Source organism: Amblyraja radiata, chromosome 5 (genome assembly GCF_010909765.2).
Source record: "Amblyraja radiata isolate CabotCenter1 chromosome 5, sAmbRad1.1.pri, whole genome shotgun sequence".
Taxonomy (NCBI): Eukaryota; Metazoa; Chordata; class Chondrichthyes; order Rajiformes; family Rajidae; genus Amblyraja; species Amblyraja radiata.
Genome location: NC_045960.1, coordinates 62,154,764 through 62,174,661, shown reverse-complemented (window position 1 = coordinate 62,174,661; position 19,898 = coordinate 62,154,764). Strand labels below are relative to the sequence as shown.

Here is a 19,898-nt window from a genome sequence, read left to right as displayed (position 1 = left end):
TATGAGGAGTCGCTGCCCCGAGTTCTGTAGAACAAAGAAGCTACAGCGGAATGCAGCTGTAGAATCTTTGTTCTGCAGAACTTTCTTGATATCTCTGCGCCTTTAATCCACAGCGGCGGGGGGCGGGGCCAGGACGCAGGTGGGCCTGGATTGGTCGGCATGTGGGCATTGCGACGTCAGCAGCTGGTGAGAGCCGTTTAGATTTTTTAAATTGAGTTTTGTGATCAATTTTATTCAAAATCTGGGGAAATAATTGACCAAGGAGTGGATTTCTGAACTCATAAGTTAAATCCCTACCGAAATGGTAAAAATCTTTGCATTTTTGCGTTTGGTTTTCGAGGAGATACGTTTCACATGCAAAATAACACACACACATCCACACACACACACACACACACACACACACAGAGTTTTAATAGATACTAGACCAAGTGCAGACCCGTTGGGTCTGTTCCTGCAACGCGCGGTTGCAAGGGGAGGGAGCGGCCTGACGTCATTGCGCAACGCCACGCTCTAGGCGTACGCCGTCAAGAAGCTGCGTACGACGTCAAGACGTTGCATATGACGTCGAGATGCTGCTTACAATGTCGAGATGCTGTGTACGCCGTACACACACACATATATATATATAGAGAGATAGAGACACACAAACACACAACACAGAGAGACACACAGGAGAGAGAAACACACACACATAGAGGACACACAGAGAGAGAGAAGACACACACACAGAGGAACAAGACACACAAGAGAGTAGAGTAAGACACAGAGACACGGATATAACACCAATAGAGAAATACACAATGACACTAATACACACAATAGGTAGAAGTATACATACAAATATATGGATACCATATATACACAGATAGATACACACACAGATATACACAAAGAGAGAGACATAGATAACACACACAGAGATCTAAACACACACAGAGACACACACACACAGAGAGAGAACACACACAAGATAGAGAGAGAGATACACACAACACACACACCACATAGATATATATAGATATACAATAGATATATATATAGACACACATATATATAGTGATATATATAGATACATATACATACATATATATAACATATATATACATATATATATATATATATATATATATATATATATACATACACCCACACATATATATATACATACATATAGTCCAATTAAATTTGTGGTCACCCTAGACTTTGCCAAGGATGTAAATGGGATAAGAATAAATCATTGTGCTCATGTTGGAGATTGCCAATGCCATTGACAAAGGTGTGACATGGATATAGCTTTTTATTTATCAGTGCATGTATTCTTTACAGTGAACTCTTTATGTGTAGGTACACCAATGGAAGATGAAGAATGTTTCTCCCAGCAGTTAATGTCTGAAACATTTCAAACCCAAGGATTTAGTCATTAAATTAGAATTACTTGTCACGATCAAGTGAATTTGTGAATTTATTCAGTAATTAGTATTGCCAAAGAAAAAGTCAATGCCAAATTAGTCTTAAAGTCAGCCCTCAGATTAGCAAGCTTCCGTGGTGATCCATCTGCTCCTGTTTCTCACTTATATGCCATTTCCTTGGAACAGTTTTGTGTTTGTGTTCTCAGCTTTTGCCTCACCATTTGATTTGTTAATCTATCTGTAGTTTAGCTTCATCTCTCTTTTTACAGCCTTTCACCATTTTCATGCAGAAATAAAACAGTAAGCAGAAACAATAAGAGAAAACAAAGAAGATAGACACAAAATGTTGGAGTAACTCAGCTGGACAGGCAGCATCTCTGGATGGAAGGAACGGTTGACGTTTCGGATTGACACCCATTCCTTCGCTCCATAGATGCTGCCTGTCCTGCTGAGTTACTCCAGCATTTTGTGTCTATCTTCGGTATAAACCAGCATCTGCAGTTCCTTCCTACACAAGAGAAAACAAAGTGTTTTCTGATCAATCTGGGGAGATACAATGACACATTTCGAGCATTCAGGCAAATCTGGAATAAAAATAATGGAATAAAAACATGAGATAACAAATTGAAATAATACGGTTATTGTGAGTTGCTGGACTGGGAGAGATTATCGAGATAGAACAGACCATGATTGAGCAGATTTATGGTAAAATTTTTAAAGTCAAGACTTTGGGAGGCAATATCACACCATTGGAAATGGTGGGAAGACAAGAATATGCATGGCAAATTTTGGACAACCGAGTTTGCAGTAGAGAGTGGAGGCAGGGAGGCTGGTCTGGATATTCCAGGAAAAGTCAAACTGGAAATGAAGAATTGATGGATACGGGTTTCAATAGGATGAAGGGCAATTGTGAAAGATCTCAGGGAGGTGAAATTCAATTACCTTTTTAGGTATCTTTCAGTATGATTGCTTCAACTCGTCTTTAACTAGCTAAAATCAATTCAATTTGGCTAGATGATGAAGAGGCATTTGGATGATAATAGTAAATGTTGGGAAGAGCAGTTGAAATAAAAAATATGGTATTTGCTCTGACTGAAGAATTACATGCAATATGTTAATAATGTGATTTTGTAAGTAAGCATTTATGTTCTATACTTACTAAATCACATTATTAACATTAGAAAGTATTTCCAGCATTTTCTGTTATTATTTTGTGAAGTGGTTAACATTTCGAAACGCCGATTCATTGTAAGGTATTACAAAATGGGAACAATGATGGAGAGATCAACAACGTAAAGCTCTTTTTACACTCAGCTTTATTCCATATCTTTGCTCTTCACACTTCACAGTGTCCACTATTCCCATCTATGCTGCCAAGACTTCAATGGCTCTCATAGCTATTTTGTAACCAATTGCAAGATATGGAAGACAAGATCACAAAATGTGTGTGAAAATCCCGGAGTGAACGCTGGCACTTTAAATAGCATGGTACATTTATTAACGATGTTACAATACTTACCTTTCGCGGTGCTGCAGTTCTGCCACTGGCCGTGTGCGCGACTTTGGCGCCTATGAGGGGGGGGGGGGATTAAAATGCAGTTTTGTACTGCCTGTCGGAGGCGGACTTCTTTGGGCTGCTAGCTGCTGAAGAATAATCTATCCGACTCCCGTTCGTGCTATATTAAAAAAAAAAAAAATCGCTGGACAATTTAATTTTTGGATTAAAGTAAAAAGCGACTTCGAACGCCCTCAACACCTACAACGTGACGGATCGCAAGAACGAGACGAAACAAAGTGTAAGTCGTTTATGTTACATATAAACTTGCTTCTTGGGATGGCTTTAATCTAATTTTATTTTGCGAAAATGTTATTTGAGCCCCAAATGAACCGGCAGTGTTTTTCCTGCCGATATGGGCTTCAAATTCATCGCAACATTCCAATCTATCGCGTTCCAGAAGCAAGGTGAATAAAATGCCAATATTTATTTGGACAATTGGACATAAGCTGTCTAAATTGTCTATATTTTGTGTTCTTCTCTCTCCATGATCATTATTTTAAAACTAAATATTCACAACAGTTTGAGTCACATGTATTGTGCAAAAAACAATAATTTTGATTATATCTTGAGAGGATGTTTCTGGATTAATTTATGGGAATTAAACAATTCCTTCCATCTGGCATATAAATACATGACAGTGAGATTTAAAAATCATGTTATGTTGTGAATTCCTGTGTGAATGGGATTCGTTTGTTATTTGGATACTTAGGCTATATTAAAAAACTATCCTTTTCTTAAGAAATGGAATCTGCAGGACATTCTTAATGGGAAAGTAGTGGGCAGAAAGGCATGTCATGTGTGGTTTGAAGAGCAAAAACTTGTAGTTTACAAAGCCAAAATTGAAAAGTTGAGGAAAAACAAGGTGTACAGAGTGGTTTATTGGTTACAATCTGAGGAGTATGATGATGCTACTGATTATGATATGCCAATGTACCAGCTAGCAACTGATCTTCATAAAGACTTGGTCTATTGCTAGAAATCGTAATTTATTTACCTATCTGTTACGGACTTACAGCATATTATACAATAATATTAAAGTTCTGATCTTGAGAATATCACATTTTTGAATTTTCAAGGCAGTCTGGGTGTTTATTACTATTTCCGTCACAACGGTCACTTTTGTAATTAGCTACAATTAGGTAATTAACTAATTATATGCTTTAATTTCAGGTCATCCAAGTAAGATGTTTTATATTTGTTTCAGAATGCTTCAATCTATAATAACTGAACATTTCATTCAGTTCTCTTAATTTTTAAGAAAGTTATGGGCTGTCCTCGATCACAGCCTTTGTGTTAAGTCAATGGAAAAGCAATAGGGAACAAGATGCTAATTTCCGAGTATGAAAATGGCCATAACTTTTTTAATACTGATGATATGAAAGTGAATTAGGTGTCAAATTAAACTTCTTTTTATGCTTCATCTGATGGGATAAATTGCAGACTTGATTTTTTTAATCTCAAAATTTTGTAACATCGCTAAATTTATTTATTTATATAATTCCTTCTATCCAGTGATGCTGCCTGTCCTACTGAATTACTCCAGCATTTTGAGTCTATTTTCGGTGTACATCATCTGCAGTTCCTTCCTATACATTTCTTTCAGCCAGACTTGATACTTGACTTTTTGCCCAACTCACTTTTTCGACTTTAATGCGATTCTTTCACGACCTATCTGTCACTGCTGGGGTGGGTTAACAAACGCTTCAAAATGAGAATCAAATAATTTATTGTAATTATTTGAAGATTCTGACTGCATCATTACGGTCACGGGTATCACTGTAAAGCCTCACTTCATGGGTATAGTTCTGGATTAAAAAAAGCAAAGCAGCCTCTGCTGAAGGGGGCTCAAAGTGTGATTTTTTTAAAACGTTAAAATACCTAATTTTCCGGGTGTCGCGACGAAACTCTTTAGGTTAGAAGGGAGGAGTGGTTGAATAGCACCACACGATGCGATGCGCTGCACCAGGCTCTCTGTCACTGTTGGGACCTGCCAGGGGAACTGGCAATTTGACTTCATGCACGAGTGCATTCCAAAGACAGGCAGCCGGTCCCGGCCGTGACCACAGTAGGGGGGAAGGGTGGGATCGAGGGGGTGGTCTACAAGACCCCGCCCCTTCTAACTGGGCTCGTCCCCTCCTCCCTGCGGCATGCGGAAGTGAGGTCAGCCTCCGCCTCCGCACCCCCCCACCCTCCCTCCTCCGCTAGCCCCGCCCCTCCTGCTGTAGCCCCACCCACCGTCAGCCCCGCCCCATCTCCCCATCCAGCCCCGCCCCCACCTCCCTCCCTCACCAGCCCCGCCCCCACCTCCCTCCCTCACCAGCCCCGCCCCCACCTCCCTCCCTTACCAGCCCCGCCCCCCACCTCCCTCACCAGCCCCGCCCCCACCTCCCTCCCTCACCAGCCCCGCCCCCCACCTCCCTCCCTCACCAGCCCCGCCCCCCACCTCCCTCCCTCACCAGCCCCGCCCCCCTCCACATTTCCGCGCGGCCGCCGTAACCCCGGAAGCGGAGCGTGCCAGGCACCCGCCAAGATGGCCGCGAAATCTGACGGCGTCGGGGTTACCGGTTTCGCCCAGCTACACAACCTGGACGAGACGGTGACCGAAGGGGGCGACGAGCAGCAGGAGCTGGACGGGGGCCCGGAGGCGAGTAGTTCTTTCCACATCTGCCACTGCTGCAACACCTCCTCTTGTTACTGGGGCTGCCGGAGTGCCTGCCTAAGGAGATCGCTGTGCAGCCTGAAGGGGGGCGACCATCCGGTGCTCGACTGCCTTTGGATCGTGATCGCGCTGCTCATCTTCTTCTCGGACGTGGGGACCGACCTCTGGCTGGCGGCCGACTACTACCTGAAGCAGGACTACTGGTGGTTCGGCTTGACGCTCTTCTTCGTGTTGGTGCCGTCCGTGCTGGTGCAAATTCTCAGCTTCAGGTGGTTCATGCAGGATTACGCCGGCGGGGGTCTCGGGGGTGTGGAGGGTCTCAGCAGCAGGCGGCCCGGCTACAACCGCTGCTGCAGGACCTCGGTATGGATCTGGCAGACGGTCATTCACATCTTGCAGCTGGGACAAGTGTGGAGGTATTTTGTGTGAGTGTGTGTGTGCGCGCACCGGCGGGCGATTTTACAATAAATGAATCAAAGGTGTCCCCCTTCCCTCTCCCTGACTAATCCTTTGGGTTTAAATTTGCGTCGGAGGGTTCATCTCCATCGAAATCGGATTCAAGATAATGCAAGATTGCGTGGCAGGATCGGTGGGCGTTCGTGTCCCGCAGCTGGAGTAAGTGGAAGGATGCCAGTGAAAGATGACTTTTTAAAATATATTTTTCCTCCCTGTAAAGGCATGTTTTAAGTAGTCGGTCTGTAAATTCGTTGGACGCCAGAAATGGTATTCGAGTTTATAGTTGATCAGTATCACTACAGGTGTTGTACGGTCTGCGGATAGCAGAAAAATGGCGCAGCGGTGAGAGTGAATCATATAAGACGATTCGTGGCTCCCGTACCAGCTTTTGGAGTAGTATGGGGGTGACCTCCATTGAGAAATGCTCATTGATCCATGCAATATTAACTGCGTTTATTGTGGGTGGGTATTAATAAACCCAGCAGGTGTGGTGAATATGGGAATAATACAAATATGTAATACAATGTGGGTCTGTTTTTTTTTAGAAAATGGAGTGACTATATTTCAAACGGCCCTACTAGATATCTTCGTTTGAAACATGGACTGCTATTTTATGGACAGATTTTTTTAAAGATCAATGTTAATGCATTTGCTGTCATAATTACAATGCATTAATATGCAGTGATCGTTGACAGCATGCTGTTAGGGCAAGAATTACTATTCGAAAAATACAATTCATTGCTATTTATTTTGAGAAGCCGAATGCACAAACCTGAAATTTGCACTGATTGTGCACAGAAATTATACCTGGCATTAAGGTTTGATGGAAGTACATGACAATGTATTCATTCTGGTTGATCTTTTAAAATAAGTGGGTGACACAACAGTTGAGAATAAACGAAAGAGCACTGCTTTTATGTTATTTGAAACATTCAGCATATTTGTGGAGTGAGTGGGAAGAATTTTGGTAAATCTGACACGTGTGAGTATTACATTTTTGTAAAAATGAAGGTCGCATCTTTGGAGGAGAGCTGTGATATCGACTTGTCAAGTTAAATTTATATAATGAGTAAAAATGCTTTGGTATAAATGTTTACGTTGTCAGACTTCTTCCAAGAATGGTCCATTTTTATCAATTGAATTGTGTAAGGCAACCATACTGGACATAATTGATTGCATAAAACATGTGTCTCATGTGCACAGTATCTACACAGCATTTTACATCCTAAGGAAAACACATCAAACATTACTGGCCCCAAGTTCCATTTGTATTGCAAAATTTAGAGAAAATGTTGTATTGTTCATGGATTTTTCTGAAATGACCCTGCCTTTATTGAATTATATGATATTGTCACTATTTGTGTGAATATCAAGTGTTGGTTTGTGCATTGTGTCTAGAGATGGAATGATCATGTATGTGCTGTTAATTGGGTAATGTTTGAAGAAAGCACATTTGCACCTTTTCTCCATTAAGGTGGACGATTGTGATCATTGTTCCTGTGGTCATTACAGATTTTTAAAGGTGCTGTCTTTCTTCGTGACAATTATAGAACATCCCTTGGGGGTCTTTGATTATTTTGGAATTATTAAAAAAATACAAAGCATACACTCACCATAATATATTCAGTAATTTATGTCGGCATTGGAGAAGGTGATCTGGAGAACATTGTATTCTCTAAAGTCCTACGATTTTGTTTCAAGGCTGTTTATTTGTAATATGAACCAGAATAATGAAAGTCTTACTTGCTGCAGCTTTATAAGCAAGTTGTGAATAACAGTTTGAATCTGGTAATGTGCAATCATCATTTTTTACCAATTCTGTTATCATGGTAGGGCTGTTAGAATGTGGTACAATGGTTATTTATACATAAGTTCCCAACAATGTTTAAAATGTGATTTTCTAATTTAATAACTTTTTAATGAGATGTACATGACTCAATTAGTTGAAAGTTGACATTTAGCCAAAGGATATATTGGGAGGGTGCCTAAAACCGTGGCCAATATGTTTTATGGAGGGTCCGAAGACAAAAGGGTTGATGATTAAAAGGTTCGGTTTGGATTATCTCGAGGTAGGTTGCAGAAAACACGGGGAAAACTACTGGTGGTCAATGTTGAAGGAATGTAGAGATCATGTAGAGTTGTAGAATTGGTGGAAATTATAGCAATGAGATGGGCTATGAACATGAATAACTGAACAAAAAAGAAAGAAAATTGTAAATTTAAACCTTTAAACTTTTCCCAGTATGTAATTGGACGTAGTCTAGCTGATTTGAGGGTTGTGGTTGGATAGGTGAGAAGTGAACCGTGAGGAATGTCCAACTTAATGGGGACCTCAATGGATGAATAGAGGATATTATGCAGTCGGTCAGAGAGGACAAGGATGAAGACTGCACCAGCAAGAAAGACTTTGATCAGGATGTTTAAGTACTGTGGTCGGAATTGAAAAATAATTGGCGAGTTTCAACACATTGAATAAAATGTGGACACTAATTTGGCAGGCAGCATTACATGCTGAGGACTAAATTTTGCACTCTGTATCTTCTCCTTTGCTTTATCTATTGTACTTGAGTTTGATTTTATGCATCGTATTCCCTGTGGCCAAATGTAAACATTTTGAATACAGTTGTTCTCCAGCAATTGGGATTCTTTGCTTTTTTATGTAAGTGAAAGGCCTTTGATAAATTTGTGTAGAAGTACACTTCCCTGTGCCATGGTTGGTGAAGGGTTGGCTCTAACCTTGTTTGTTGTCAATCTCCTGACCAGAATGTGCTATTTTGAAATGAGTAGATATTGGGTGGAACGTTTTCCCATCATGAAGGGGACATGGAAAGTTCACTTCCACGAATCTGTTGTAAAATTTCCATTCTGTATTCTAAAAATGCCTTCACTGATTTCTTTGTTTCACCAATTTTGGTCTTAAGCACATCTCCCATGCTTATTGCTTTACCGTTGCCAGTTGCATCTTCAACTGGCATGTCACTAAATAATGGACCTCTCTTTCCAAATCTTTCTATTATGTTCTCCCTTTTTATGCTATTTTTATTTAAACTCACTAATCAAGCTTCCGTTATCTCTTCTAATTTTTCATTTTAGGGCGGTTTGATTTGTATAATACTGTTTCTGCAAACCATAGGATGTTTTATTATAGAAATGCCAGGAGCTGCATTGTGCGTTTTTTTTTTTAATAACATCTAGCATTGAAATGATGTTGAGGCTTCCGTGTCATTGTAACTTTTTTTGTCACCCAAATTCTGCTCAAAACTGCTTTCTGAAGTCTATTCTTGCCTAGGGCTTAAAATTGTACATGTTTAATTACAGGATCTTTTGAGTCACTACCACCTTTGTTAAACTGTTAACTTCTCTCCAGGCTTAACTTTGAAGGCTGTAGAACTTGTATTGGATTTTGCTTTCAATGCACTTATAAACTGTGCAATGAAGAGATTCTCTTGTATTTTCGCTTTTATTGCTTTCTGAGCCAAACAGTAGTGCTGAAGATGATACTTTGGCAAATGTGTTCATTGGACATTACATTTTTCAAGAGTGTTTGAGCGTCATGTGAATTATCATGTAATTGTCAATTAAATTCTCGCTGCACGCAGCAACATTGTATTATCAGTTTGCTAGCTAAACAGAAATGTTTCAGGTCACAATAATGTAACCTGAAACATGTAATCCAACCTATAAAAAAACCCTATAACAGTTGTAGCTGAGGTGGGGTTGTGTTTAGGGTTTTGCAATGTGTTTCAAGAGCCTGATGATTGATGAGAAGAAACCATTCTTTGGAACCTGGTGGTAGCTGTTCTGAAATTATTTTGGAGCCTAAATCCATGTATGGTCATGTATGTTGTGACGGACCTCTATCCTACCTTGTTCACTTACTATGGTGGCATTATTTGTACAGAACCCAATTGTTTTTCATGATATCTTTTGAAGTTTTGTTAGCATTTCCTAGGGCTAAGAATAATGGTTGATTTTATATTTGCTGCAAACCCTTTTACACTGACCTGATCAGTTCTATTTTATGGATTGGGAACTTGGATATTTCTGAAGACGGGTTTCGGCCTGAAACGTTGCCTATTTCCTTCGCTCCATAGATGCTGCTGCACCTGCTGAGTTTCTCCAGCACTTTTGTCTACTTTCTGATTGGTTCCTCTCCTACGCCTTTTGCTGCCTGTTTAAAGTCACTATTTCTTATAGTTGATTGGTACTGAAGTGCCATTGGCATTGATTCGTTTGTTGTTGATAATGGGTTATTGCATGCGAGAAAGTCTTTTGTATTATCTCTTTTAAGATAACTTGCATTCAGAGGAAAAATTGCATAAAACATGATGGCTTCATGCTTTCCTTACTTTGAATGTTGAAACGTGACCTGTCTCTTCATGCACACCCTTTTAATGCTTGTTTCAACATTTCCGTTGGAGAAGGTGTTGGCTTCTTTTACCATTATGGGAGTTTGTAACAGATTATTTGTGTGTTCTGTATTTTGAGTCTTGTTACTTGATGCACATTGATTTCAGCAATATATCTGTTTCTCGTGTACTGGAACATGGATCCTGAATGAATTTTGGTCCTTGCAGTAAATGCTATACCTGTTTTTTTGCATCTCAAGTTTAGGGGATTTCCTATTTTTGTGGGAAGATGGCCATGTTTTCTATTCTGACCAATGCGTTTATCACAGCTTTGCCAATTCCTGGTTTCACACTTTCTTTGTGGAAGGCGGAAAATGCATTAATCTTCATTGAGATAATTACCTAATGTACAAGCTTTTTGTTTTATGAGACACTTCAATACACACACCAGGGCATTTCAAACACTGCATATATTTCAGATGTAGAATCATATTAATTTCTTCGTCCCAAGCAGTCAGCAGGTACTGGTTAACTTTACTCTGTAGTTTTTGTTTTTGCAGCCTTTGACTACATTGGTGCTAATCTCTGTAACTCGCACCCTTGGCACCATGGTTATACTATCTTTACTGTTGAAACGTCAGATGTATGTTTTTGGGGATGCTTGCCTTCCCTTCTAACACCTGTCATTTCATTTCTCTTGAAATAGAGGACTTTTGAAGCTAATAATAAGAAAATACAAATAGTTGTATAAACTTGATTTGATAGGAGTGGGTCCATTGAGAAGGTCATGAAAAGGCTGTTAACAATATCATTAAATTCCCAAATGAAAAATATGTCAGTTTGCTTATTGAGATAATGTGATGTCATTTTCAAGGTTAAGAAGATTGCAGATTATGTGAGGAAAGAATGAATGATCAAGTTTTTTATTTTCATAAATCTTGGTGTAAAATATAATACAACACAAGGGGGAAGCATGTTTAAGGTACTTTCAGACTAATCTGCTTGAGACAACGTGCCTAATAACTGATCTGCTTCCTTTTGTAGTTGCATATATTTTTCATTCATTGGATGTAATGCCTATTTGATTGTCCTAAACAATATTTTTTCTTTGAAAAAGGGAGCCATGCTTGCGCGGCCTTTTCTGTGTATAATCCAAGATATCTCATTCACATGCAAATCATACATCAATTTTGGCTCTCGGTTTGATTCCCCTTGGCATAGTGGTCTTTGAAGCTCCTAGTGGTATCTCTTTTTCTGTTTAGGTGATCCTTGTAACCTTTTTGTGTTAATCTTTCATTTAGTGTTTTACTGTTGCAAAGTCGTCCATAATTTTGCTTTCATTTCCATTGGCGCTTGTGATTGAGAAAGGTTATGACTGAAAGCTGAATATGAAAGAGAATGATTGGATTGGTGCTACAGAACATATCTAGAGGTTGAAGTAAGATTAATAATTAGTAGTCGATATACATTTTGCATTTCAGAATTGGTAACTGATCCACAATTAGTTAGCAAATCACTGGGAACTTGTTTCCATTGTTATCAGTTATAGATTTGTCTTTGACTTTCAGGATGGAACTATAATGTTAGTTGCTAAGAAGTAGATTATTTTAGGACATAAATATGACAGAGAGGATCAAAGAATTTGCAGGATTTCCCAATAGTGTTACATTAAATGCATACGAGTCACTGAACAAATCTGTATCATGAAAGTGAACCATATAACAAACCTAAAACTGCATTTAATGCTTTTGCCTTGGTGCAACTTGCAACCGTGTCTTATTTGTTGAATTTGCTTTAGGTTGCTGATTCAAGCTGAGTGTAGTCTTAAGTGTTGTGAAGAATTCAAGGTGTGGGCTCAAGCCAAATTTAGGAAGTTGTTGACATTTTGCAAGAGAAGCTTTTTGCAGGCTCACTTCCCTTTGAGAATTTTTCCTCAAGTGAGAAAAGAGTCTGAAGTTGACCAGTAATCTTGAGGCAAATATTATATAAATATGCAATTAAACAAATGGTGGTGGTATGATTGTTATTTGTTGAGAACTCTTTGAAGAAGTATTGAAATGTCTACAAATTGGTTGACTGATTCATCAGATCTGATGTAAAGTCACTGACCTCAAATGCTAACTCTAGATTTTTACTCTACATTATTGAACTTTATTGCCTTCCATCACAATGAGGAATGTGGAATCCACTGTGGTGGATGTTTATGTTAACTTTTATGTGGTCGTGTGTCTTGTTGCTTTTCACTTAGTATGGCTGTATGGTAACTCAAATTTCACTGTACGTTAATTGATACATGTGACAATAAACTGACCTTGAAACCTTGAATACTTCCAGATATTTTTCATGTTATTTCCATTTTCCACCATTTGCAGTATTTTGTTTTTGTGGTATTTGAATAATTGTTCACTAGAAGATAATTCCATCATTGTTGTGGTCTTGCCAGATCTCTTTCTCCTCTTGAAAAACACAGTGCTGGAGGAATGCAGCAAGCCAGGCAGCATGTGTTAAGGAAATGATGGATGGAATGCTACATTACTGAGTGTTAAGTTACTCCAGCACTGTGTGTTTTGTTCAAGATTTCAGCATCTGCAGATCCTTGTCTCCATTCTTCCTCCTTTTCATTTGTTTTGGTCCCTCCTGATTTCTTCCTCTTTTTGAATTATATATACATCAGCAACCTTTCACCTGTTGCTATCTCCCGGTGCTGAAAATAAATTGTCTCCAGATCTACCACTCAAATCCTTTGTCAACACCTTTATTATTCTAGAATTCCATGCCCATGTTATTCCTATTCAACTCCCTCTCCCATTCCCAATCTGACCTTTCTGTCCTGGGCCTCCTCCATTGTCAGAGTGAGGCCCAGCGCGAATTGGAGGAACAGCACCTCATATTTCGCTTGGGTAGTTTGCACCTCAACGGTATGAACGTTGACTTCTCTAACTTCAGGTAGCCCTTGCTTTTTCTCTCCATCCCCGCCCCCTTCCCAGTTCTCCCACTAGTCCTACTGTCTCCGCCTACATTCTTTCTTTGTCCCGCCCCCTGACATCAGTCTGAAGAAAGGTCTCGACCCGAAATGTCACCAATTCCTTCTCCATAGATGCTGCATCACCCGCTGAGTTACTCCAGCATTTTGCGTTTACCTTCGATTTAACAGCATCTGCAGTTCTTTCTTAAACAATTATTCCTATTCCTTATTCCCATGTACATTCTCAAAATATCACGTGCACATTGACACAACAAAGGACAAAATTAACTGCATTCAACTTGCAAATCATGGGTTTAAGTGGCATGATTTAATCCAAGAATACATCCAATAATAGGAGGAGAGCTCCTATCAGTCTGAAGAAGGGTCTCGATCCAAAATGTCACCCATTCCTTCTCTCCAGAGATGCTGCCTGTCCCGCTGAGTTACTCCAGCATTTTGTGTCTGCCTACGTCCAATGATAGTTTGTAATAATAGATTGAATGTGCAATGTTATTTCCAGAATAATAGTTTAGTTTAGAGATACAGTGCGGAAACAGGCCCTTCGGCCAACCGAGTCCGCACCGACCAGCGATACACGCACATTAACACTACCCTACACACACAAGGGACACATACACCAAGCTAATTAACCTACATACCTGTACGTCTTTGGAGTGTGGGAGGAAACCGAAGATCTCAGAGAAAACCCACGCGGTCACGGGCAGAACGTATAAATTCCGTACAGACAGCACCCGTAGATGGGATCGAACCCGGGTCTCTGGCACTGTAATGGGCCTGTCGCACTTCGGCGACTGCCAGGGACTAATTTTAATTGAATTCACCCACGACACCTGGCGACAACCTACGACAGCAAAAATCTCGCCAAAAAATGTTCAGCATGTTGCAAATTTTGTGGCAGTCGCCTGTAGTCGCCCAAAAAATCGCCTAAGTGGGACAGGCCCATAAGGCAGCAACTCTACCGCTGCGCCACCGTGGCCGCCCTAGACAGTGAGTTGGTTTCAGTGTGACATTAAGATTCACTTTGATGTCTCAATTTATTTTACAAGAGAACATTCAACCTTTTGGGTCTACCCTTCAAATCCTATTTATGTAGTTATGGATTGAGTCTGAATCTGCCCTGCAGTGCAAATACCATCAGTGCAGCAAATAAATAGTACTATTACTGACATGTGAAAATTAACGACCAGGAAATACTTGGGTTTTATCCTTTGTCAGTTATGGCCCTGTCTCATGGTGCGAGTCCAACCACGAGTGATCCCGAGTTTAAAACAAACCAAACTCGTGGTAATCACGTAGAATTAACGTAGCGGGAACGTCGGGACTCGTAATGCTAACGGCAGGTACTCGGGAAACATGTTAACTCGTGAAAATCTTTCAACATGATTAAAGATTTCCACGAGTCTAATTTACTCTTGAAGTAAAAATTTTAAACTTTTAAACTCGTTGTAAGAACGTAGTAGCCCGTGAGTTTTCCGTAGTGATTCGTGAGTCTACCGTGGGCACTCTTTAAGGTGGGGGGGGGGGGGGGGGGGGGGGGGGGAGAAGAACAAATATATGAAACACGAAAAACGGACAGCAGAGATGTCTTTGCTATACCGCTACAATAATCGGACTATTGGTACGCTGCTGTTTCCTTGACTACGATCATGTGAAACGACTCTTGTACGTTTAATATACCGACGATGTCTGGCAGTGAATCTCACTCTCTCAAATCTGTAGAGTGACACGAAAAGCTGGAGTAATCTCAGCGGGTCAGACAGCATCGGAGAAATGGACTAGGCGACTGCAGACTGCAGTCTGAACAAGGGTCTCGACCCGAAATCTCGGCAATTCCTTTTCTCCAGAAATGCTGCCTGTCCCGCAGAGTTACCCCAGCTTTTTGAACCTATCTTCGGTTTAAACCAGAATATGCAGTTCCTTTTGTTTTATCTTACTAATTCTGGATAATATCGCCCCGTTCGTTGGTCGTACGCCTCTATCCCACCCGTGGTGCTTTAAGTGCATTTGTTTTTTCTTTTACCCCCGGGAGGAAAAAAATCAAATCCAGGAGTTCATCTGGAGCAATTCTCGGATATAACAGCGAATGAAGAGAAATTGGCGGTTATTTAGAAATTAATCCTTAAAGAGGGCGTAACTCGTTGGATTAATGAGATCGTCACTAGGCAGCATCTCCCCCCTCCCCCCCCCCCCCGTCCTGTCCCGACCCCCTGGGAAACTGAAGGGAGCGACAATCAACTGCCACGGATACAAATAATGTCATGCACAAGAAAGGACAGATGCTGGTTGACAAAAAGTGAACACACAGTGCTGGAGTAACATAAAGACGCAGCAGAAAGGACAGATGCTGGTTGACAAAAAGTGAACACACAGTGCTGGAGTAACATAAAGACGCAGCAGAATTTTGGAAACATCATCCCGTCACCTTCTCTCCAGAGATGCTGCCTGTCCCGCTGATTTAAAGAGTGCCCACGGTAGACTCACGAGTCACTACGGTAAACTCACGGGCTACTACGTTCTTACAACGAGTTTAAAAGTTAAAATGTTTTACTTCAAGAGTAAATTTGACTCGTGGAAATCTTTCATCATGTTGAAAGATTTTCACGAGTTAACAAGTTTCCCGAGTACCTGCCGTTAGCATTATGAGTTCCGACATTCCCGCTACGTTAATTCTACATGATTACCAGGAGTTTGATTTGTTTTAAACTCGGGGGTGGACTCACACCGTGAGACAGGGGTTTTAGTTAGAGAAGAAATGAAAAGACAAGTTCAAGTAAATGCAGGACATTTTTATATTCCATAGTAAGCAAGTAGTTCCACAGCATATTTTGTTGCAATCCTGAGTATATGTAGCTCATGTCAACAAAGTTTATTTTTGTATATAAATGCTGAAAGAGTTTGTTAGTATTACTGCAATTAGTTTTAATTACAGTAATTAAGTGAATTGGGGTTGCACATGATATTCCATTGTGACAAACACTGTTACTGTGGTAAGCAATATACATTGCAAGGGTCTCAACCTAAAACATCACCTATCCATGTTCTCCGGTGAAACTGCCTGACCTGTTGCGTTACCCCAGCATTTTGTGTCTTTCCTTGGTAAACCAGCATCTGTAGTTCCTCGCTTCTACACATTGTATTGTTTTTTTTAAGGCATGAATATATTTTTTTCTCTCTCGTGTAGAATTGTAGTGACTTCTGTACATTTTGTGTTGTGTACATTCTGTACATTGTGAATATGAAATGTTCAAGGCCTTTATCAAGGAATGCAAATACCTGAGATATTTATCTATGAAATTAATGGGTTAATTATTCTATTATTCTCTTTTCTTGTTTCTGATGGGGTTTTTTTCCTTTCAGATAAAATCTTAAATTTAGGGGAAATTATATTGGTGATGAATCACTTGGACAAACGGTAAAAATGAAACTGGTTTTGTTTTACTTTAAACTCGTTCTGTTCAATATTTTATTTAAATGATATATAAAAATAAAACCATTGACAATAAAAGGTGTTCAAACTCTGTTTTAATTGCTCTAGAATCATGCATTTAATGATCCTTCAGAAAGTGGGTACTAGTCAGATAAATTCCTAGAGGTTTCAAATACAGCCACACATACTGAGATTACTAATTGCATTGATCCATATATTATACTTTTTGTAATAGAGGCGTTTAAAATTTTTGTGTATCAAGTATGCAATTTGCATCAGTAAAAGCCCTCTCCAGTTAGCTCCAGTAGTGTACATTACAAACTAACCTAGCTGCTGTAAAGGACTGGAGGGTTGGCACTTGAAATAATATATTGCCACAGCTACATATCCTTCGCATGGTTTCAATGAGGTGGCATATGCATAGAGAATGCCTGGCTGCATTTCCCTGTAGGTTCCTTTTAACGGATGTTTAAGGATCTTTTTGTTCTATGGAAGTTGCATAAGCACTGTGCCAAATGAGTATTGTGTTTTCCTGGGGGTGCAAACAAAGTAGGAATTAGCTAGTTGGTTCTTGGTAAATGTCGTGCCAATTCTTGCCTATGGTTATGTTTTTTTTAGACCAGAAGATTAAGGGTTACTCAAATTGAAGTACTAAGGATGATTAAAGGATTTGATAGAATATATAGATTAAAATTTCCTTTATGCAAAGAACAGAGCAAGGGAATGTAGTTTAATGAAGGATTACTCAATTAGCAGCCAATCCAAGGCCACGAGAGTGAATCTCAACATGGCAGCTGGTGAATTTAAGTTAAAATAATTATTTGTTGGAATTAAAAACTGGTTTGTACTAGAAACCATGAAACTACCAGATTATGTAAAGAAAAAATCATCTGGTTTACTAAAGTGGCAGTTTACTCGAGAATTCAATCTGCCACTCTTATTTGGGCTTATTATATGATCCAATTGCACATATGTAGTAGGAAACTACATATTGTAGTTGAAGGGTCACGACCCAAAACTTCACCTATCCATGTTCTCCAGAGATGCTGCCCTGCTTGCTGAGTTACTCCAGCACTTTGTGTTTGTTTTTGCACAAATATAGTTATTCCTGGCTATTTAGAGTTTTTAGAGCATATCGTGATTCCCTTTTTTTCCTGAATTTGTGGGTAATTGAGAAGTGGAAAAAAATTGCTTGCATTATTTAAAAATAACATGCTTTGAGATGAAGTTGGTGATATACTGGGAGAATTATCCTTCGGGGCATTACAACTTTGGACGCAAAACATTCAGTAACTGAAAAACAATTGTATTTGCCTGTGTCATTTTAAAGTTGCTGTGAGTATTTTTGAGCTACAGATTGCAATATCTATATACTTTTAAAACTCTGGGTGTACGGCGTTTTGCATTTGATTCGTTACTCTGCCAAAACCAGACAAAAAAAGTCGACATTTTTACCATTTCGCTAGCGATTTTACTTTTACATTCGCACATCCACTCTGTGGTCAATTATTTCCCCAGATTTTGAGTAAAATTGATCACAAAACTCAAACAAAACTCAATTTTTAAGATCAGAACTGCTCTTACCAGCTCTGACGTCACAATGCCCACATGCCGACCAATCCAAGCCGCTTCTCTCTCTCTCTTCATTTGGCAGCCTGGCTCTCATCCACTCCCCCCCCCCCCCCCCCCCCCCGGCTCGAAGTATGCTCGCACCACACCTCCCGCAGCTCCCATGCCCGCCCGCTCCAAGCCTCGCAACCAAACGTGGTCGCCTGAGGCGTACAGCCGCGCGGGGCCGGTCCCAATTCGAACTGCGGAGGCGTATGGTCCAGACATCATACTCACCAATCAGCTGGGCGGGAGGCGGGCCGACTGAATTTGGACGTCGCATGGCGTCGGGTGGTGATGTCATTACGCAACGGCACGTCGGGCGGTGACGTCATTGCGCAACGTCACACGCTAGGCGTACGACGTCAAGATGCTGCGTACGCCCGTCGAGACGCTGCGTACGCCATCAATGCGCCTGCGGGCCGACAGGCCGTTGGCGCGCGGGATTTTCGGACAGTGCAAGACTTTTGGAGCCCCGCGCGATGTCGGGACCAGCCCCGCGAGGCCGTTCCCCCCCTCCCTGTTCCCCCCCTCCTTGTTTTCCCCCCTCCTTCCCCCCCTCCCTGTTCCCCCCCCCCCTCCCTATTTCCCCCCCCCTCCCTGTTCCCCCCTAAATTGCAATTGCAAGACCAATTCACCCTCCCCCTCCTGTCTTTCCAGGAGCTGGAGTAAGTGTTGTATGATGGCAGCATTGTTGCAAAAGTCAGGTGGAGGACTGTGATATCCCATTAGGGTGAAAACTTGGTGGAAGCACAGGGTGTTCCTGTATTGCAACTTTGTATCAAATTCTGTTGGAAGCTGGTGCAGCAAGGATTTTAACAGTAAAAATCTTGTTAAAGTTGGCTTTTTTGAAATATCAATAACTTGTGAAATATAACATTAAATCTGAAGGAAACTTGATTAGACCAACGACGGGAAAAAGCTGAGTAAGATTCTGCAAACATTTTTGCGCTGTTTACCGTTTTGGCGTAGCTCCTTGAAATCACAGACAGACAGACAATCAAGACAAGACGTTTAATAATTTCAAATCTTTGTGCATTAATGGAGCGTTTGCTGTTTATTAACATGTAAAATAAGCCAGATTTGCTTTTGTTTTTTGTGTGTGTCGCCAAGTCAACCCAAAGCACTTGGCAACTTTTTGAAGTGTAATTACATTTAGAATATAAGACGCTCAACTAACATTTGCAGGTAATATAGTCTGAGAAACAGCAAAAAGTTCTCGATGCACAAGTACACTGCTTTTAGCTGTTTGAGGAGTGGCATTCTTATCATCAAATTGGTAAAATTATCTTCAAGAAGTGGTTATGGACCATAATGTTCAATTACTATAGTCTACGGACGGAGGAGGAGCACAGGGGTACCTCACATGGAAGGGTAGACAGGCATTAGATTTAGTTCCAGAAGTCGTAAAACATACTATAATCTTTATGCTTAAATTGCCAT

General features: G+C 40.6%; 1 protein-coding gene across 1 annotated transcript in view; it reads left to right on the top strand.

Moving 5' to 3' along the window:
- The first annotated feature begins 5,465 nt into the window (after nucleotides 1-5,465).
- xkr6 (XK related 6) overlaps nucleotides 5,466-19,898 on the top strand; it is a 348,253-nt gene continuing 333,820 nt past the window's right edge. Inside the window, exon 1 of the mRNA XM_033021366.1 lies at nucleotides 5,466-6,045. Coding sequence (XP_032877257.1) covers nucleotides 5,501-6,045 — 545 coding nt within the window. The 5' untranslated portion in view covers nucleotides 5,466-5,500. The remainder of the gene's footprint in view (nucleotides 6,046-19,898) is intronic.